General features: G+C 35.0%; 3 protein-coding genes across 3 annotated transcripts; 2 read left to right on the top strand and 1 right to left on the bottom strand.

The window, feature by feature from the left end:
• Nucleotides 1–3694: 3694 nt before the first annotated feature.
• LOC125868186 (ferritin-2, chloroplastic) lies at nucleotides 3695–7173 on the top strand. Its single transcript, XM_049548812.1, has 8 exons — nucleotides 3695–4196; nucleotides 5209–5292; nucleotides 5386–5446; nucleotides 5596–5683; nucleotides 6174–6235; nucleotides 6406–6471; nucleotides 6601–6664; nucleotides 6771–7173. The coding sequence occupies exons 1-8, from the start codon at nucleotides 3898–3900 to the stop codon at nucleotides 6821–6823; spliced, it is 777 nt and encodes a 258-aa protein (XP_049404769.1). The 5' UTR covers nucleotides 3695–3897; the 3' UTR covers nucleotides 6824–7173.
• Nucleotides 7174–7768: 595 nt separating this feature from the next.
• LOC125868245 (uncharacterized) lies at nucleotides 7769–15350 on the top strand. Its single transcript, XM_049548874.1, has 12 exons — nucleotides 7769–7976; nucleotides 9078–9165; nucleotides 10285–10578; nucleotides 11300–11458; nucleotides 12585–12725; nucleotides 12830–12886; nucleotides 13222–13360; nucleotides 13960–14064; nucleotides 14146–14336; nucleotides 14841–14882; nucleotides 14965–15137; nucleotides 15170–15350. Exons 1-11 carry the CDS (start codon nucleotides 7849–7851, stop codon nucleotides 15124–15126), a joined length of 1506 nt encoding a protein of 501 aa, XP_049404831.1. The 5' UTR covers nucleotides 7769–7848; the 3' UTR covers nucleotides 15127–15137; nucleotides 15170–15350.
• Nucleotides 15351–15760: 410 nt separating this feature from the next.
• LOC125867280 (probable apyrase 7) lies at nucleotides 15761–22269 on the bottom strand. The gene is made up of 3 exons (XM_049547716.1): nucleotides 22029–22269; nucleotides 17491–19649; nucleotides 15761–16604 (listed from the first exon to the last, which is right to left on the bottom strand). The coding sequence occupies exons 2-3, from the start codon at nucleotides 19481–19483 to the stop codon at nucleotides 16297–16299; spliced, it is 2301 nt and encodes a 766-aa protein (XP_049403673.1). The 5' UTR covers nucleotides 19484–19649; nucleotides 22029–22269; the 3' UTR covers nucleotides 15761–16296.
• Between the last annotated feature and the right edge of the window lie 164 nt (nucleotides 22270–22433).

Genomic DNA, 22433 nt, shown 5'->3' with positions numbered 1-22433 from the left:
GTAAATTTTCTTATTAAGAGGTAAATGAAATTAGTGGGTCCCCTTTTTTATTTTCTTTAATTTTTTTTATTTTTATTTTGTTGTCTTCTTCAATACACATTTTTCTCCATTGAAACATCCTTTCCTCCATCTTCTTCCCCACCTCTATCCACTATTTTCATTTCACTAATCTTTTACTAATCCGTAAAATTCAATAGCAATGTCATTTTATTGACGTCAATTTCACTATATTATTTGTATCGATTTGGCAAATGTAAACTTTCTTAAATTTTGAGCGACCCATTTTGATTTCTAGATCATTCAAACATTTCTCATAAAATTTATATTTTTTTGGATCAACTTTCTTATGCAATCTTCATTTCTTATTTGAGTTGTCAAGAAAAAATTGGCTTTCAAAAAAATCTATTCTCCAAGAGGGTAAATTCGTTGGGAGGGTTCGAAGAAGATAATGTGAATTTCTTCTTTAAAGTGACTTAAAAAATTGTTGAATAGTGAAGAAGAAGAAAAGAAAGTATTGAAGGTTGGAATAATGGTGAACAACAAGGAAGAAGAAAGAGAGGGGGGGCAGTATAAATTTATAAATTAATTAATTGGTGTAATTAATTTTAAGAAGTGTTTGAGAAAAAATGGTGAATAAGTAAAAAAGAAATAAAAATTAATGATGTGGTGCCTACATGGTTATGATGTGATGCTTACGTGGCTATGATGTGGCAGGTGAGAGNATATTTTGGTTATGAAATTTGATTAATTTCAACTTATTACTCTTAAAATAATAAATTCATTAATTTGATGTATTTATTATCAATATATGATGTATCCAATAAAATAAACACTTAGATACATTAGTGTACGGTATCTAGTATTAATTTAATGTATCAAGTATCAATTTCATACGCTATATCCAACAACATGTACCTCGAATACATATTGATAAGGAGATACATTTAATTATGTGTATCTAAATATAAAAAGTAACTAAACCACATGAATTTAGGAACAAATCACGATTGTAGAGTATTTGTCTATCATTAATTGAAAAAAATTTCAAAATTAATACCCAAAAAAGATTAGATACATGCATACTTAATAAGATATACTGATAAAGCTAGATACATATAATCACAAAAATTATGTGTCAGATACATCAATAATGTATCAAAAATATGCGTAAATCTCCATTTATTGAAACTTTTCGATTACGTTAGTGGTTGCTCAGGACATCTCACCACGGCGGTGTTTGCTTCACTTTTAATTTATCGATGTTGTTCATTGCTCGCTGCGATTAGATCTAACGGACCTCTGCCAGATCAACCGAAAAATCAACATAAGCACTCCTCCAATTGAGCCTTTCGACCTCCAAATCGCCTCCGACATCGATGTGATCTCTGGATAGTAACAATTTGAAAATGAAAGGCAATAGATTAATTATATGAATATGTGTGCATTGATACATTTAATTTAAGGAAGGTAAGAAGCAAGAAATTGATGAACAACTTGTACATAACTTCTGGTTGGTGGCCGCAGAAACAATTTTAGGAGTAAAAATGTTGACTAATCGTTAATTAGTAGGGGTGGGGGGAGATATTGATAGGGTTGGAGATTGGTTGTTATTAAAACACTAATTGTGGATTTTAAATATAAAGATAATTAATCAATCCTAATTTTAAGGGATGTGGTATTTTTTATTGTATCTTAAAAAATATATGGTATAAATTATTAAAAGTGATAATATATGTAATTATTTGAAAGTAAAGGTAAAATGAGTATATATGGTGTTGATGTATGTCTAGTTAGATAGTTTTTCCTTTTTTCTATTATAAGGAACAGGGGCGGCTCTAATAAATCGGTGGTCTAAAGCCAAATTCGAATGGAGGCCTTAAATTCGAACATATATTTTTTATAAAGTTTATTTATAGCCAATTATTTAATCTTTCTCGAGACATAGTATTCATAATTTGTCAAACTTATATTACTTCTTTGCTTTTTTATGAAATTTTTTTATTTTCTACAAATAATACTGATATTTTTTTAAAAAAAACTGATAACCTATTATTTTTCTGAAAAATGAGGCCCCTCAAATTTTGGGGCCTAAGGCAATTGCTTTTTTTCCTAAGCTGTAGAGCCGCCCATGATAAGGAAAGACTATGTGTTTCTTCATCTCATTAGACTAGGCAAGAAATCTCTATAAATAGGGATTCTTCTAACCCTTGGATTTTTCATTGGATTCGCTTGAAGGTATCTGTTCACGCTTCAAGAAGTAATTCTTGAATTAAATTTCAAAAAGTTTATGTCCTCTAACATGATTGTACTTGTTCTAGCATAAACAATGTGTTGTCTATTATTCATGTAAGTTGTATGATTCTAATATGATTCCGCTATTCACATGCTTCTGGAAATGATTTGTATGTATATGGAGATCTCACTTGCCTCCCTGTGTCCTCTTTCCTTCTCTCACTTGCTTCTCTTTCTACTTTAATGTATCTAGCCGTAAAAATATATGTATCTAGGTGTATTTGACTTGATATTTGATATGAAATTATTAATTAGTGAGACAATATATAATTATTTCAAATTATAGAAAAATAAATAAATATGATATGAATGTTTATGTACTTAGGTAATTTTTTCTTTCTTTTTCTGTTTCTAATATATTTCTATTTTATGTTAACTATGCACAATTAGTTAATGTCCCTTAGGGTCAGGAGAAAATGATATCTTGTGACAATTTTATGAATTGAATAAATTTTTATTTTTTTAATATTTCTTATTTGTGAAAATGAAATTTTAATTAAAAAGAAACTACAAATCATTCTCTCGTCATTTGTCAAATAAAATAAATGGGTTCAACATACATAAAATATTCCTAGTATTATTGAATATTTATCAAATAAGGAAATACTATTTCATTTTTTGATGTCCGATAAAAAAAAGTTATGTCATTTAAATTATGACAAATATATTATATAAATTGTCACTTTTAATATAATTTGTTGTATTTGTGCTATAGAGCTTTGCATCCCTAAAATAGATATAAATAATACTCTCCAATCGTCATTTGTCAATTTATGATCACACGACTAGCTAAACTCTCCTCTCAATTTAAACATGATAAAATGAATATAAATCAAGCATAAACAATACTGAATTTAAATAACCTCTCAATTTAATATCGCAATTCACATGTGTCCCAAAAATTAATTTATCAAATAAAAATACAAGAAACAAATGAAATGTATACCTACCTAACCCAATTGTCAAATAAAAATCTTTATTTCAACTTTACCCCACAAATGAATAATCCAATTTTGGTGACAAAGAACATTTGCATTAAAGAGAAAAAAAATAGGAGAAACTTTCCAACTTTCCTGCAGAAATAACGCAATTTTTTATTATATTTTTATAATTGTGATATTTTGACCAAATCCAAAATCGGCCAATGTGATGGCGCCAGATAGAATTACTCATTTTTTATTAAAGCCTTATGCATTACGAAATTCAAAACAATACTTTTCTCAAAGTAAATATTTAAAATTATTTCCAAAATCGGCCAATGTGATGGCGCCAGATAGAATTACTCATCTTTTAATAAAGCCTTATACATTACGAATCTAAATTAATCTTTCAATACAAATATCAAACACGATTGAAAATAAAAAAGTCATTACCAAAAGCAAAATTTATAGCCGACCTTTTGCTCGAATGCCACGAGCCTGCCACGCGCTGTTATGCACTACTCAATCCTATCCATCCACGTGTCATCCATCCAACGGCTATAGTCCTCTCATGTCGGGTTTTTCATCATCTACTTACTATAATCATCTTCCCTCTTTCATTTTCTCTTGATTTCTTTCTACTGATAATTGTTCAATTTCTGCATAAATTTCAGTATTCATCATCATGCTTCTGAAAGTGGCACCTGCGTTTGCGTTGTTGAACACCCATGGGGAAAATTTGAGTTCCATGTTATCATTTTCTTCACATGGATCTGTTTTGAAGAATTTTTCGGCAAAAAGTGGAAATGGATTGGTTGTATGTGCTTCAAAGGGTTCGAACAGCAAACCGTTGACGGGTGTTGTTTTCGAACCCTTTGAAGAGGTGAAGAAAGAGCTTATGCTTGTACCTACTGTTCCTCATGCTTCTCTTGCTAGACAGAAGTTCACTGATCAATCTGAAGCTGCTCTTAATGAACAGATCAAGTGAGTTTTTTTTAAATATTTCTAAGATTTATCCATTTTTTTGCTCTTGTTTGATGTTTTGCTTTTTATTGTATTATTTTGTTGTAGTTATTGGTCGTTTGGTAGCATGGGTTACTAGAAATATTATACATGTATTAGATCATGCATAAGTAATATCATGTTTGGTAATTGGTTAGAACTATATATAAAATTAATAGCGTATTTGATTTGCAATTTAGAAACTTGCATAACTAATATATGTATGTTAGGAGGGAATCTATGTATAATTTTAGATAGGATAGAAGATGGAGTAATTAATACATGAATAACTAAACCCGGCCTAACTAATTTCTGCATAAAATAGTACATAAATTTACTCAAAACTGATTTATGTATTACTAATACCTGCATAACTCTAACCAGCTACCAAACGATTCCTACTGCTCAATAAAATTGCTTTGGACTGTTCCTTTTTGAGCCGTCTAGCAGAAACAACCTCTCTACTTCTGAGTTAGAAATAATGTTTGCGTACACTCTAACCTCCCCTGACACCACTTTGTGGGACTATAACGGGAATAGTGTTGTCGTTAACATGGGAAATTCATGTAAGTGACCACAACTAGTTTGAAATTGAGGGTAGTAGTAGTTGATATGTTGTTGTTGTTGTGTTTTAGAAGTGGTGTTCAAAACATTTCACTCTTAGCAAGGGAATGCGAAATTTTCCAATCTCATAGATACATATAGAATTCTGAAGAAATAGAACTGCCTTAGCGGAGACTAAAAATAGTGACTATAGAACTGCCTTAGCGGGGCTAAAAATAGTGACTATGTCTTCACGCTTTGCATTAGTCGTGTCTATTTTGAAGTCTTTTTAACTCATTTGATGTGAAGCCCTTCCATACGTGTATGAAACTTCAATCAGTCCTAGTTGATTGGTCAAATGAGGATTATGATTTCTCACCTTTTGGAACAACTTCTGATAGTTCTGTTACTATCTATTTATGTGATTGTTTTGTAATTTTTGTGATTGCAGTGTGGAATACAATGTTTCGTATGTTTACCATGCTATGTATGCCTATTTCGACAGAGACAATGTTGCTCTCAAGGGACTTGCCAAGTAAATATTCAAAGACTCTTCCAAATTGATGAGTTAGTCGTGTGGATTTTGTTTAATGGTTTGTGATTATATGTTATTGTTTTGGTGATATAGGTTTTTCAAGGAATCAAGTGAAGAGGAAAGGGAACATGCTGAGAAATTCATGGAGTATCAGGTGTTTGAAAATTTGCCTTTATGAAATTTTGTGTTACTGCTTTTTATCTTTATGATTTGTGCTTTGTGTTTGGGGGAGTGGTTAATTCTAGCATCTGGTTGTATATGCTAATTGGGTTTGCTTCAACTTCTTGTATTACTTGGATTTAGAACAAGCGTGGTGGGAAAGTGAAGCTGCAGTCTATTTTAATGCCATTATCTGAGTTTGATCATGCTGAGAAGGGGGATGCATTGTATGGTAAGTTTGTTTTCTGTTCTCTTAGTTTTTTTCCTTAATAACTATGGTGTCCGGGCCAACTTGCAGTTACCTCGACTTATTTCATGGTTACCTGCTATAGGAAGAACTCACCCAGTGTTTTTGCCTTGAGATGTGAACCTAAGACTTCCTTTTTCTCCACCAGCTTTATTGAGCATTAGGCCACATCCTTGAGTGCTGCACTTTCTGTTGTATGTTGTAATCCTATTTTTGTAAGGAGATGTTTTGATGATACTAGTAGAAATGGTTGTCTAGATTATAAGTTCCTAGAAATGTTTACTCTGTTCATCAGATGTCTATGTTGACAACTTGACATCAAAAGAGATAAAATTAATGTTGCAGACGCCAGTATGCCTTCGTACTCCCAAATGCCTAATATTTACTATATCCTCTTCCTTGTGAATTAAGAAATACGAAAGTTAGATTGAGCTTTCAGTTACTTACCGCATGCTTTGTTGAATTTATTCTGTAGCAATGGAGCTTGCACTTTCTTTGGAGAAGTTGACAAATGAGAAGCTCTTAAACTTGCATGCTGTGAGTTTTTCTACTATTCTTTTTTAGTTGTATCCACAATCATTTGGATCAATTTGAAATAGACAACCATTGTGTTGGTTTTCGATGACATTGAACAAAAAAGTTCTGCATCTTGGTTTTTCATAATTTGTCACTATACATATTGACTGCTCTTTAACTTTTAAAAACAGGTAGCCACACGAAACAATGATGTGCAGTTGGCTGATTTTGTTGAAAACGAGTACTTGCAAGAACAGGTCTGGCTTCTTTACTATTTGTCTAATGGAGTTGTTAAGTCTCAATACTAATGCATGATACTATTTTAATTTTTAAGACATGTTCATCCTTTGTTTCTTTTAACTTTTAAGACGTGTTCTCCTCATTAGGTGGAAGCAATCAAGAAGATCTCGGAATATGTAGCTCAGCTGAGAAGAGTGGGCAAAGGACATGGTAGGATCGCGCTTCCTTGTGAATTCCTTATTAATTAATTATACTGTTCCCCTTGTACACTATTCATATAAACCTTAACTTTTCAACGTCCTCGGCTGCAATTTAGGTGTCTGGCACTTTGATCAAATGCTCCTGCATGAGGCGGAAGTTCTTGCTTGATGGAGAAGATAGACTTTCAACTTTCTACGAGTACAGTGCCCTTTTGGAGGATGTTGCCTGGGTATATTTTGGCATTAGCCTTTTCTATCAGATAAGATATATAAGGTGTTTTGGTGATCGAAAGTCCCGGTGCTGTACATATATAGACCAAATAGATGTAGTTATCTGTGCTACTTATTAGTACCCTCCTGGTGTTCAAATCAGTTTTAATTTTCCTTATGGTTTGCTAGTTGTAGCTTGGAATCGAAGGTGCCCCAGTGAAGTCAAATGTAAAGTGAAGTTGTTAGTTTTGTTTTTAGTTGGATGTAGGCTCATTTGGAGAAATAATAAATAATTGGAATTCAGCTGAAGTTGCTTTTTTCGGGGTTTGTTTCGATATTTTTACAAGTAATTGTAAAAGGAGATTTCGTTTTTCATAGATTCTTCTCTCAATAGAGAGATACATGTGCACATATTACCACCAATGTAGATGTGCACTTAATGGATATATCAATTATTTATGAAAGTGTATAGCTAAAGAATGTGGAAAGTATTTTTGTCGATATTTTTTTTAAAATTAAATTATATAAGGCATCATACATAATTTTATTTTTTTTAAACTTAGCTTCGGTTCATATTTATGTCCTCCAACTTTGGGTGTGTACAAATAAGCGATTAAACAAGTAAAAATACATGTGTTCTATATACCATAATACAAGTAGGACGTGGGCACAAACTTAAGGATAATTTTATTATTATGTCATTATATAATGCGTGTTATTCTTAAATCTTAATACAACAAATCAAAATGTATAAGAAACAATTAAGACTATTTTTATACATCTTTGACAATTGCCACGTGTCACCAACACATGAGCCTAATTGCATCATCGACTCCATAAGGTTAGGCACACAACGATTGCGTGTTCTCGATCCATCTTTGGCTTCTTCTCGAAGAAAGCACTTCACAGATAAAAATAAATAAATTTTAAAAATCGACTATAAATAAAAGCAAACTGAAGGAATCAGGAAGAACTCGAAAGAAGATGTTGAAGAACTCCATGAATGTCGCTCTGTTACTACTCATTCAACTTCTACTCATTACAATTGCGGTACAGTACTCAACCGCTGATGAATCCTTCGATGTTCGTCAACATCTATCAACTGTATCGAGGTTATCTCTTATTACTATTTTTCTCTTTTCAATTTGAAAAATTTGATACTGTTTTAGAGAAATACGATCTGGTAATTGGTAAATGCATTAACTATTCTAAATTTTGAGCTATCTCTGATCTGAATTTACAACTGTGAGCAGCTAAAGTTAATATTTAGAGTGAATAGGTTAAAGCCTTCGCTATTTTGCGAATTTCGTACCTAAACTATTAGGTGTTCTATGTGGCGAAATGTTTGGAATAACTTCCTGAGAGGTGCGTGGGAGATGACAATGTCTTAAAAATGAATTCAACTGGTACAATGAGAGCCTCCTATTAGACTTGCAAAATAGTGATGGTTTAGGGGTTTTTAACCTATTCACTCAAATTTGTTTCTACATGTATCACCAGTTGGAACTGTTTGGAGGAGTTTTTGGAATGTGATTTTCACATAGCATGTCATATTCTCTGGGGTAATTTAATATAAGTTTATGGTTGTTTGGGGGTTCTGTGAACACCAAATATTTTAGGTATGGAGCTCATAACACGGTGCTAATTTTGTGCTACTCGGTCTGTCCGAATTTATGTTGCAGTGAGTGGCACCGATTGACTTTGACACTAAGTTTAAGAAAAAAAAGGTAGACTTTTGAAATTTGTGGTCTAAAACAAATCTTAGACATTTGTGTGACTATAAATCATTTCATTAAGGATAGAAGCGGAATACAAGTTAAGTTGTTTCTAATGTAGAAAGATGACATTCTTTCTGGGGACAGACTAAAAGGGAAACCGTGCCACATAAACTGGGTCAGAGGGAGTATTATATAGATTTTTGCATGTATAAGTTGACTTGTTTTAGCATGTTACTTGAGATGGCCTTTTAAGTAACCTGAATTAAGCATAGAATTTGAAAGAAAAATTATATTAAACAAATATGCAGTTCAAACAGACAGCAGATCAGCATGCTGTCTAGTGTCTACTTACTAAATTTCAGACTGCATAGTAGAGTTTCGTCTTGAGTCATCTGTGGCCAAAAGATAAGAACAGAGAGAAGTCCGCAATTTCAGTTGGCATTTGCATTATAGAATTGGGCTATTGATGTACTTGTTTATTGGTTTTGTTTTCAGGTATGATATTGTGAAGGATATATCTGATGATTCCTTTGCTCCTTCCCAAAATCTCGATCAGTGTACACCTATTCATTTGAATCTTGTGGTGAGTCTTTGCTTGATGTTTCTGCTGGTGTTGTTCTTTCTTGTGGTGCCAATGCAAATTGGTTTAGACATTTAAGTTGTACTTGTTGTATTTTCTGTTGCTATTTTTTTGTCATTACATAGAATCTTTTCTTTGCCTACACTTAATAGGACAGTGGTATGTGTAATAGTATTATCCGTGTCATTCCCCTGAAAGAGCTATAACAGCGAGAAAATTGTGGATGTGCATGTGTGGGGTGCATTAAGACTCTATCACATTGTCTTGATACTCTAGGCCTTGGAGCGCATGTTGATATTTACTGAATTAACTCCACAAACTAACACAAAGTTTAGGCTGCCATTGGAAGTCCATCTACACCAAACTGCAGGAACCTTTTCTTTGTTTGTTGATTTCTTGTAATGGTAGTGTTCTGACTAGCTTGTGGCTTTGTGTGCACCTTGACTAATACACTTGTTACCTATTACTTTCCATCAGCAAGCTACTTGGTAACTCTATCCATCAATATTTAGACAGATGGAAGAACCTAGTATTGCCTCTGCTGGAATGCGAACCTCAGTTTGCAGGGTTGTAATCCAGCTCTTCGACCACCAGGCCACCCTCTTTAGGGCGAAGCAATCAGAAAATCTTAATTGTATTGAGATTTGGACGATGCTTTATGATGGGAAAGTTGCTGAAGGTATCCCATAAATCTAGATTGCGAGTAAAGTCATCTTATTCGCCAAAGATTATATCTGAAGATCAATGTCACTTATTTGTCATAGTTTGCTAATCTCTTCGAGACTTTGACGTTTCAGAAGTTTGAACAGTATGATCCTCAAATATTGAGTGTCCTGAATCTTGTTCTCCCCTTCCGTTTCATTCGGAATAGGTTCAATCTTCTGCTGATCTGTGTCAACTGCTATTTGGCACTTTATGTGTCATTTTCCCTTTTGAACTTTTTAATGGAAAATGCATAGACATCATTTGCTTCGTCTAATTTGCACAAATGTGAATTTTGATTCTCGTATGGAAATTGTGCTTGATTAAAAGGAGATATTTCAATAGGTTTCTTTCAGGTAATGCTATGCTCATGCGAGAGGGTTCTTGATTGGTAACTTCTTTAATCTTCTTATTTGGTAGGCGCGGCATGGCACTCGTGCTCCTACAAAGAAAAGGATCAAGGAGCTAGAAGCCTTTGCTGCTCGATTGGAAGTCCTTGTACGTGATGTCAAGGAACATAAGCAGTCTTTGGATAAAATTCCTGCTTGGTTAATGGGGTGGAACTCTCCTTGGAAGGGCAAACGTACAGGCGGAGAGTTGATCAGCGAAGGAGAAGACGAGTTATATCATCTTGGTATCAGAGTCAGAGAGCAGTTTCCCAGCTTGTTTAGTGAAGAATACCACCCTGCTATATATTCAATCAAGACTACCCAGGTTGACAGCTCAGTTATTTTACTTTTTAAAATCTGCATACTGACTTACTGTCAAGCATGAATAAATCCATCTCACATTTAGTGTGTGTGTGTGGTGGTGGGTGGGTGGGGGGACAGATATTTTACCTTTCATTGCGGAAAATTCTCGAATCATTGCAGTTAATGGGAATGGAAAAAATTTGTCAACATGATAATGTCGTTAAGGAGCCTTTACTTATCAAAGGCTTATAGTTTGGAGCCATTTATTTTTACATAGTTAATCAGGGAGAGCAAAATCTGACTTGCAGTAATAGCTAGAGGCCACTGGATTCGAACTTCTAATACCACAGTTTTGAAAATTGTGATTCTGTGACTTGTACTTTGTTACTTCGTTATGGTATCTTTATTTATGGTGGAAAACATGTGCACACGTGTATGACTATGCATCCACCAAATAAACAAATAGCATGGAAATCTTATAGAAACTTTTTTGCATCTGGATGCCTTTCCCAATAGAAGTGGTCGGAAGATTTTGTTATAGCATTGCCTCACAATGATTTGAGAATCACACTCAACCAAAGCACATGCTCATTTTTTCATTAAATGATGCATCAAAGGATTCTGCTGCTTTGGGATCCTTGCAAGACTATTGAACTTATTGGCATTGCCTTCTTCATTATAACTACAAGTCCTCTGATCTCGTCACTAGCCATGACTTTTGACAATGATAGTGACATTAATAGGTTCCTCGGGCATCAGCTAGCGCTGTGGCATTTGGCATGGGTCTGTTTAGTGGAAAAGGGAAGCTTGGACCAGGAGGTCATCGAGCTTTTGCTGTTACAAGTGAAAGCCGTGCAAGTGATACAGTTTTGAGATTTCACGATTGTTGTCAAAGCTACAAGGTATGCTTGCAAAATTTATTTGGTGGCAGTCTTTATGTAGCTAAAATCAAAATTAATTTGCAGTTGGTAGGTTTTTGAGGTTTTCCTTGTAAATAGAGATTTCATTTTCTGATGCAAGTACATCAAATCTGGAATCTAGTGCACTGAGAAACTCAGAATACAAAATATTTCAGCTTATAAATTCAGATTAATTTGATCACGACCATCAGAGGCCCATTTTCTTAGCTGATTTTTTTTTTGCATTTTGACTTCAAAAGGAGTGAAGTTGATGATGATAATCAGTCTGTTTGGGTCCCAGTCATTGTTCACTGGCTATTACATAACTTTTATTCATACTAGTAACCCAGTCCCAATCATCTAAACTTCAGATAGCAACAATGCATAGAGAGGCTGACATATAGCAACAGATTTTAAGTTCCTTATTACTTTGCTAAGCCTAGTGGCATTGTTGGAATTTCAGCACTAAGAATTGTTTTCAGCAGAAACTAGTAGTCTATCTTTTCCAATTGACATGACCTTTTTCCTTAATCGGCTAAGTTCCCATCTCTTTGAAATAAGCAGCACATAAATGAAAACTCTAGAGAATGTCAACTTTGATCAGACATGCATTTTTTGAGAAAATATCTTACTTTCTCTCATCACAATCATTATTTTGAGTGTACCCTCTACTAAACCTTATCCAGATTTTGAGCTGCTAGTTGTCCAAAGTGATATGAACAACTTAAAAAGTTCATCCCTGGGAATCACCAGGAGATACTTGCCCAGAATAAAGTGCAATCGTGGCTTTGTTGATAGATAAAGTGCTACGACCTTAGGGTGTCTTACCAATTTAAAAATTGAAACAGGGAAGTCTTTAAGGGAATATTTATGACTTAGGAGTCAGATATGTCCTAATTCAGATGGTTCAACGAGGTATCTTGCATCAAAGATCTTGAATATTCATTATTTTCCTAAATAGCACGTTGTGTATCCGAACTTCCCTCTCCCAGCATTTTTTGTTTCTCCTGCACCTGCTTGCCTTACTGCTGATTTGGCTTCTTTCTCTATATGCAGATACACACACTACTATTTGATTTGTGAGTTGACTTAGAAAGATAGTATACATGACAGTTCTTTCTGGTGACAGGATTTTAGGAGAAGTCAGGAACCAACTGTAAAGAAGCTCAAAGAACCTGTATTAGATGAAATTACTCATGAACTAGTGAAGCAATACGGGCTTAATTTTACAAAACAGGATGTATCTTCTCTATGGTTTTTATGCAAACAGGTTAGTATTGCACTAGTGTTCCAGTGGTGCAAAACTCTTCAACATTTTATTTGTTTATTTAGATCTGAGGATAGTAATTTGTTTTTAATTGACTGCTCCAACAGGAAGCTTCACTGTTGAACATCACCAATCAAGCTTGTAGTCTATTCAGTCCAGCAGAGGTATTTTGAGTTAATCCCTTTTTCCATGGTTCCTCATGAACTTTATAAACAGAAGGGAAAGTGAGGAGGGGCTTATATGTTCCTAGGTTTTGCTAGTCAATTAGTTTTGGTTCCTGTGTTGTAAGGAGCTCTCCTTTGTTTTTCTTAGGTCATAACTGGGAAAATTGGGACGGGATGCATGATTAAGCTAATTTGATTGATGTTTGATTAAAAGGTAGTCAACCCCTGTTACAAATAATTTTTTCTGGTGTACAAAGCATCTGCATTTTTTCATTGGCATAGGAATTTGAAGCCTTGTTGTTTCAAACCATCCTTATTGACAAGTTATCATTTAGGTTTCTTTGCTGGAATGGGCCGATGATTTGGAGTTATTCATACTAAAGGGCTATGGTAATTCACTAAATTACCGAATGGGAGTGCCGCTACTTGAGGATGTAATTCAATCCATGGAACAGGCAATTAAGGCTAAAGAAGGTAATGTCAATTGAAGTAGCATTATCTCGTTTTGTTTTTCCTTGGAGGGTTGCAGGGGGGGTCAGATGGTTGTTCACTATAGTCCATTGATAGCTTATTTCTCTTATGCCTTACCTTCCTCACACAAGATTTAAGAGGAAGAAATAATTCGAAAAAAGTGAAGTGAACTCCTTAATTCTTGTAGTTGTACTCAATCAAAAAGAGTTGCTAGAGATGGAGAGGAGATTATTCCCCTCCTTATCAAATGGAGGCCAAGTAGGGGAAGTATTTCTCTTCTTGTAAAGAAAGACCAGGCCCACTTCGTTATATGTCATATAGATCTTATATAACCTGCGAACTTATAAATTCTGTCCATATTCCATTACTCTCTTAGTAAGCTGTCCTTTTCAATTGCTATCTAGGAGACTGTTAGATAAGAGTAGGGAGTGGAAACTTTGTTGCAGCAATTACTTGATACCGTTATTTGTTAGTAATGAGTATCTTTTTTTCTCAAGATCGTTTTTGTTTTGCCTATTCATATCTTCTATGGAATTTAATCTCTTTAATGGTGGAAATTTGATATCTGGTGCTCATGTTTTATGTGATTTCTCCTCCATTAGAAGGATATGCTCCCGGGAGCTATGAAAAAGCAAGACTACGTTTTGCTCATGCAGAAACTCTGCTTCCTTTTTCATGCTTGATCGGACTCTTTCTTGAAGAATCTGGTGAGTGTTCATACAATAAGATGGCTTTAAGCTCTATTACCTCCGGTTTCTTAATCAATTTTATGCACTTGAATGTTTCAGAATTTGAACTAATACAAAGAGAGCAGACATTGCAATACCCTCCTAAGCCTCCTAAAACAAGAAACTGGCGGGGAAATATGGTGGCACCTTTTGCTGGAAATAACATGCTAGTCCTTTACAGCTGTGCGTCAGACAACTCAAGCAAGTATTTTGTTAAAGTGCTGCACAATGAACGGCCCATTCCAATACCAGTAAGTTTTCTGATTCCAGCATCCGTGGTCCTTGCTTTGGGATCATACATCAGTTATTACCAGTCTTCAAGGTTCTCCCTTTACTTCTCATTTTTAACTTCTGAAAAAGGACTCACCGGTTGTGATGTCCTTACTTCCAACTTAAAAGAGGTTTTGCCAACAGTGAAGTTACAAATTCATGAAAGTTCTCTGAAGTTGCAACTTACCTTTTTGTCCGCGAACTAATCCCAGGAAGTACACAAATCTCACTAGTTTGTGCGGACAGCATTGCCTGCAATATACTCATGTTTTAGTTTAGCATTCTTTTTTTAGGGGTAGTCACCACATTTCATGCATTTTCTTCACTAACTTCTAATTGGGAATGATGTCGCTTGTCAGGATAACACTCGCAAAATGGCTACTTGTTCCGCAATGGGCACAAATTTACATCCACAAATTTTTCTGCTGTCAATTATTATTATTCCTTTCTAAGCCTTTGATGCTTCTATTTCTGTATGTTCATAGGGTTGCAATGGCTCAGATTCTTGCCCATTTGAAGTATTTAAGGTACGACTTCTTACATTTGCCAGATGATTCAATTTAGTGTGACGTCGACCATCTCTTACTTGTCATAAATGCCTTCCTACAGGAAAGAATAGCTGCTCCTCACTTGAAACATGACTACAGCGCTCTTTGCAATGTGAATTTGGAACAAAAAATGGATTCTGCCCCCGGTATGTTCTCGCAAATGTTTGGTTGGATTTTCTCACCGAGGAATGCTGATACACCCGCCCAGAAGGTTGAGCTATAACATCTTACACGGTTTCTTTCTTTTCGCTCACCTCGTGTTTTAGATCTTGATTCAGCCAGCAACCAACAAGTGCCCTGGTGTGAGATACAATTTTGTTTGGAAAATGTATCTTGTATTATCAAGTTTTTTTTCTTTCTGGTGGCTGGTTGAACCATAGGGTAGACAAAACGAGAATTAATACCTGTAGTTTTCACATCTGCAAATCTAATTGCTCAGTTTGTTTTTATGCGTTTCGTATGTTTTATGTATAACTCTGCTAATGTTAATGCAAAATAACTGAGGATATTTTGGAGCCCAAAGAATCTGCAGTCCACTAGTTTATTATTGGTTTAAGTACTTCTATCCAAACACGTAACGATTTATCTATAAATTTAACTTCAAACACCTTAGTGTTCTTTTCAGAATTTGGTGCTTATTCACAACTTTGAATCAACTCTTAACCAAGCACTTAGCTGGCGTACGACACATCATATGTTAATTAGTAAGCTTACTTGCACAATTTTGCAGATCTTGATGAGTTATAATAAAATGAGAGCAGCTGCTATGCAAACCATTTACAATAGCCTGCAGGTTTTGGATTCTACCAAACATTATACTTATCTATGTAGTTTCTGAAGATGTGGGATTATCTAAATAACATTAAATCAGAAATAATGGGTAGTATAAAAGAATCAAGGGATCGTATAATGTGTCAAGTATGACAAGAGAACGAGTTACCAAAATCTCGAGCTAACCTAACCAACCTGAGGTCTACCAATTTGACCATTTACAAGCCGGTAACCTCATCACAACCACCCATGGTTTCTGCAGAATGCAATTGCATCACTCCCATCAGACCATTGTGAAATTTTGGACTATCAAATTGGAATTGCAGGCAGAACCCCTAGTATTCACAGGAGGCAAATCTCTCTCAAGCTACACGTGATAAAAAGTTCTCTGTTGTTCTGCACAGCTGCCTTGATTAACGATGCCAGACTTTTCTTGACTGATAATATCCGTGTTATGTAATGTCGGATGAATAAGCTTTCCATAAGTCTCATTATGGTGAGAACACAGGAAAGGCATATGTCATGAGATTCATAGTCGATGGTAATTTGCCATTTGGGTAATGAGCATTAGAAATCATCAGCCCTATGATTTTCTCTTCTGAAATAAATATTACCATCATATTTAGACCTTTGGCAAGGGCACTTCAGTAGACAGTGAAGAAATGAGATCTTCTCGTGATTGGGATCTTCTGCTCTGGAGACGTTGTTGGCTTCTGTGTGGTGACCAGAAGGAACCTGTGGTACTACTTTCATATTGCATCTGCCCCAAGCTACCTGATGAAAAACTGTGCGCTACACTACTAGACGATGAGTATAAGGAAGATTCAGCAAGCTGGATACCGTTGCCACCAAAACAATGCACAGTGTCAAATGGTCTCTGTTGAGTATTAGCAATTGTTGGACTGAGTGGCGTCTTCACTCTTCCTTCACCTGAAAAGACAAAATTGGCACGATCTAAGAAGGATATAGGAGAAATAGTGCTGATAGGAACTGCAGTAGAAGTTGCAACAGAGAACTATATAGTGTTACAACCATGGTGTCCTTTTTTCTACTTTTTTTTTACCAAGCAAAGTTTCAATATTAAATAACGAGACAGCATCACAAGTGTGTATTGTTAAACATAACTCAACAACTGCTGTTATCTTCTCACTTTAATATCATTATATCACCACAATCATTACTTCTAGTTGCCAAAAGGTAATCTTCTGAGTCAATATTAATGGTTAAATCAGAATTGCTCCTTTAGAAGATGACATTATAATTTATATGGCAGCAAGAAAAGATCATAAGTTGAGGAAACTGGCTATGAAAGAAGCATAACAACTTCCATTCAACTACACTACGTTGAAGTCCTAATATGACTATTAGATACTACATTGATCTGAAATCTAGATCCATTACTAGCCCTCGAGCTGCATTGACAACCGATAAAGAAACAATTGCTGTGTTGTTTGGTGCGACTTCATAAGAAAATTTGCTCTTTTTTTAATTCAGTGAAACCGTCATATTTTCTCCAAATTAAACTTCGAAATGAATACTAGTAATAAAAAAGTACCAAGTTTTAGTATAAAAAATTTCCAATAAACAGATAAAAATGGCACAGAGGTGAACATGCATAACAGCGTAAAGATGTTTTTGATTTGTGTATAGCATGCAAGCATAAATATTATTAGTGCATTATCAGATACCCCAAAGAGATCAAGTATCAGAAGAAAAAGCAATTAAATTCTTTTTTTTTAATTTCCCTACCGAAGGCAGCATTCAACATATTCTAAACTAGAATAGTACAGTACACATGCTATTCAGAAGAAATTACCTGTAATAACAGGACTCCACCGCTTGAAATTGAAAGGTGCTGGAATGTTGATTATAGATGTGGATGAAGCATTATTATTCCTGAAAAGGGGAAGATATGCCCTACGGAAGAACCTGGGCATCCACTTGCCAACACATGATAATGCACAAAGAAGAACAGCTACTGAAGCAAACAAAATAGCAAAAACAACAGCTGGGTGCATCTTCATGAGCAATAGCTTGTAACTAATAAGTTCCGCCCCAGTTGAAACTGCCTTTCCAGCTTCTGACAGCGCAACACCTAGTGTCCAAGTAATACTTCCGGAACCAATGGTTACTTGACTATCAGTAATGTGCAAGCCTTCTCTCAGCAAAGAGACAATATATGGTGCCCTGAAGCAATACTGTTCTATGAAAGGCTGAGGTGCAACACTAGTCTTTGCAACATCCCAAGTCTTATCACAAAATTCCCGACCCTTTTCTAATACATCATCCAGCGCAGCATCAGGGGTCAAGTTGAAAAAACGATATACCACAAAGAAACCAGACATAGCATAGAACTGGCCAAAGGGACGAGGAAGATTTTCTGCAAGAGCACAGGGCTGCAACTCACAATCAATTCCTGAACTTTTGTTAGACCATTCAGACAAATTAACAGCAAATTTTGCAAGTGAACTGCATTCTTCCCATTTTGGGGCTCCAACCAGCTGAACGCGAACTCCGGGCTTTCCCCCTTTACTTGCAACTTCTCTCCCACTAGAAGGATTGCCACCTTCTTGGTATAGGGAAACACAATGAGTACAGATATATTGCTCCTTGTAACCAGAATTCAGACATGGATGCTTGATCTCAATGTTTCCACTGGTGAGATCTGCATCACTGATCTTGGGAAGCCTCTTGAGAAGTTGAACTACAGACTTGTCAAAAGCATCATTCAGGCCATATCCTTCTAAGGAATAAGCAGTAAGATGATGATTAACGGCGCCAATATTCAGTTCTAAGCTAGTTTTGTCAGGGAGACTTTCCTTGCTCTCAAAAGTAACCTGCAGTGATGAGCCGCCTAAGTCAAGTGCACCAAATGTTCCCTTTTTAGGTTTTGCTCCCAATATACCAGTATGATAATTCATAGCTATCCATCCAAAATAAGCTTCCTCCATGCCCGTGATAGTTTTGACCCATTCCCTCTTGCATAAAAAAGGAGAACTTTTCAGAATGGACCAAGCATTGTTAAGAAGCCATTCCGAGTCTGAATTTGGCAGCCTGCGGACCCCAGCCGTAGCATGAAGATAGAGATAAGTAGTTTTATGTGCATGCCTAGGGATTTGCTTTGCTGCCCATTTTATTAGTGGCTTGATTGCTCTTTTCAAGCCAGACGTGTTGTGCACCAACTTGTCAAATCCGGGTTCTGTCTCCATTCTGTTATAAGCCCGTCCACTCTGTAATCTTGAGTTTCTTTGGAAACTCTCTGGAAGTGATCTCAATACAATAGGGAGATCGTTATCTTTTACATAGTTAGGGGATGCTTGATATACATAAACACGAGTCCCAGTGCTGCCACAATCAAGCACAACATAATACTTTGAGTCTCTACTGAATAAGTTAAAATGGAAAAACATCACATATAGGAGAAACGCAACCAATAGCAAGCACAGGAGAACAAAGATAACTCGTGTCCATTTTGTTCGTGCAGAAGTGACTGTCGGTGTTCCCTTCACCTTGGAGAAGCTTGTACCCAAATTTTCTCTCTTGAAAAGATTTAGCCGTTTTAAATTAGTTGAATCCCTCTCTATTTCAGGGTTAGGACCACCATCTTCCAGATCAAGGCGCCGGTATGCAGAAAGATCTTGAAGGGAGGAGGAAAGTCTCAACTTGTTCTTCTGATCTAAGCTGGAAACATTAAGTGAACCTGGAAGAGGTGGTAATCCCGATGATGGATATGGACTGTTAGATGTCTTTGGGGTCGAGAAACGAGCCACTGCAGCAGAAACAATTTCTGTAACTTTGTTAAGCAGCATCCTTGCAGAGATTACAAGTTCTACACAAAGTTACTCTTCACACCAGAGTTTTCTAGTCCATTCTTCAATTTGTACATGAAAAGCTCATTGACTATCATTATACAGTAGATAAGTCTTGTAAGCATAGCAAATGATACACTAATTACACCTGTAAAGGAGAAGTGCCCTGCAGGGATTATCCCAAAAGGAACAAGCAAGTATTAAAAACGAATCAAAATCATTTGAACATGGTGTAATAGTAAGGAGAACTAAAGAGGAGCTAAAACCATAGATATCCAGAGGTCACTCTTCGGTCTAGCTAGAACATGCTACAGTATGACTTTAGTAATTACGTTAGTATGTACCCAATGAAGTTCATCATACGTGATGCAACTCAACTAAAGATGAGATGAGACAAAAAGATCCATCATCATAGAAGTGCATGCTTAATTTATAGTATATGCACTAAGTCACTGACACAGAATGTTTTTATGGATATTCCAGAAGTTCAAAAATCAGTCATATTTATGGTCTATGGATGTCCCTGGCTTAACTCTACCTATATGAGCTTTGCATAGCCAGCCTCATGTCCAAATAAAAGGGGAAGGGTGGTGGTTAATTGATATCTAATGTATCAACAGCCATAATATCATGAATCTTCCATTTTTTTGTTTTTTTATATAATAGTACAGAATAGATATAAGAGGAGGATTTATATACCACCCCAACTAGTATGGGACTAAGACTTGGTCAACTGAAACATCTCCACCTTCATTCATCCTAGAGTCTTACTCTATAAAATATTTTACGTATACAGAGTTATAAGATAATAAGCATGCCACTGCTGATGGATCAAATGAATTGAACATAACAATACCACTCATCACGTCAGTCGCAGGCTTCTTATAGCATACACAAGTTAATATTTACATCATTATTCAAATTCGCTCACTGAGACCCCAACTCCCACTCACCCCCTAATCCAAATGTAATTCACATTCTTTTCACCAATTTACCGAGGCTAAACTTACAAGAGTTTTCAACACATCCATCCATCAACGGTAGCAGTAAAATGTTACTCAAAAAGAAAGGAAATCAATCAGCACATTCAATTTTCAGTGTGAATTCGGATACTGATCTCTTAATCTGTTCGAAATAAAATTTATACATATATATACTTCCTGAAAATAGGGTAATCACAATTTTTTGTAGTTAAAATGCCATTATTCTTTTAGGACAAATGAAGTGTGAAAAAAAAAAAAAAAGATCAGCACTAGCTAACTAGATCTTCTGTAACAATGAACAACTGAAAATTCAATCAGCACATTCAATTTTCAGTGTAAATCCAGATACTGATTCTTTCTTAATCTGTTCAGAAAAAAAATTATACACGTATACACTATATGATAGTAAAATAATCACACTGTTTTTTGTAGTGAAAATGACATTTAACTATTTTAGGCTAACGAAGTTGCAAGAAAATCAGTATTAGATAAACTGTAAAATCCAATCAGCACATTCAATTTTCAGTGTATATCTGGTACTGAATGCTTCTTAATCTGTTCAAAACAAAATTCATACAATTATACACTGCATGAGAGTAGGATAATCACAGTTTTTTGTAGTTAAAATGCCATTATCAAGTTATCCAGCATTCAATAACTAGATCTTCCGTAACAATGGACAACTGAAAATTCAATCAGTATGAATCCGACTATTAGTTTCTTATACATTAACATACTACATAAAAGTACAGCACCTTATGTTAAAAAAAATACTACATAAAAGTAGGATAATCACAATTTTTTTGTAGTTAATATGCAATTATTATTATTCTTTTAGGCGAACGGAGTACTAAAATTCAGCATTAGATAAACTGAAAATTCAATCAGCACATTCATTTTTCAGTGTAAATCCGGATACTGATTCCTGAATCTGTCCGAAACAAAATTTATACAATTATACACTACATGACAGTAGAATAAACACAGTTTTTTTGTAGTTAAAATGCCACTATTTTTTTAGGCAAACGGAGTAACTAAAAAATCAGCATTAGATAAACTGAAATTCAATCAACACATTCAATTTTCAGTGTAAATCCAGATACTGATTCCTTAATCTGTTCGAATTTATTTTTTTATACAATTATACACTACATGAGAGTAGAATAACCACAGATTTTTGTAGTTAAAATGCCATTATTTTATTTTTTTAGGCAAACGGAGTTACTTAAAAGTCAGCATTAGATAAACTGAAAATTCAATCAGCACATTCAATTTTCAGTGTAAAACTGGATACTAATTCCTTCTTAATCTGTTCGAAACAAAATCATACAATTATACACTACATGAGAGTAGAAAAATCACAGTTTTTTCCCGTTGTTAAAATGACATAAACTCTTTAGTCGAACGGTGTTACAAAAAATCAGCATTCAATAACTAGATCTTCAACCAAAATCACTAAATCATAGTAATAAGCAATCGCGAAAGTTACAAATCCTTAAATCAAATCAAACCAGTAGATAAATTCACAAAAATGCATATGAAAATCGGTAAAAATAACTCACGGATCGGTGAAGAAGAAGAAAAACGTCGGTGCAGTAGAACGGAGTGTGAATCGTTTTGCTGTGGCCTTCAGTTACGCCGAGATCGTGAAGAAGAAGTGAAAATGAAGCAGATCTAAATGGAGATTAGAGAAGAATTTAGCAACAAACTGAGTCTTCCGCGTTTGAACGACTCCACCATCCTCTTCTTACTTCTTACCTTTCTCTCTCTCTTTCTCTCTCTACTGAAAGGGTCGTAAGTTTCACTAATCACTACACCAAAAGTTCAAATACAATTTCAGTTTATTATATTTTTCATTTTTCATATGTAAAATTAAAAAAAATGAAAATCAAGCATTTGGCCATAAAATTTAAAAAGTTATTAGATTGGATAGTATGTTTTAGGTAAATTAATTAAATTGGTTGATT

Source organism: Solanum stenotomum, chromosome 6 (genome assembly GCF_019186545.1).
Source record: "Solanum stenotomum isolate F172 chromosome 6, ASM1918654v1, whole genome shotgun sequence".
NCBI lineage: Eukaryota > Viridiplantae > Streptophyta > Magnoliopsida > Solanales > Solanaceae > Solanum > Solanum stenotomum.
The sequence above is the reverse complement of the archived record's forward strand: the minus strand, read 5'-3'. Positions and strand labels throughout refer to the sequence as shown.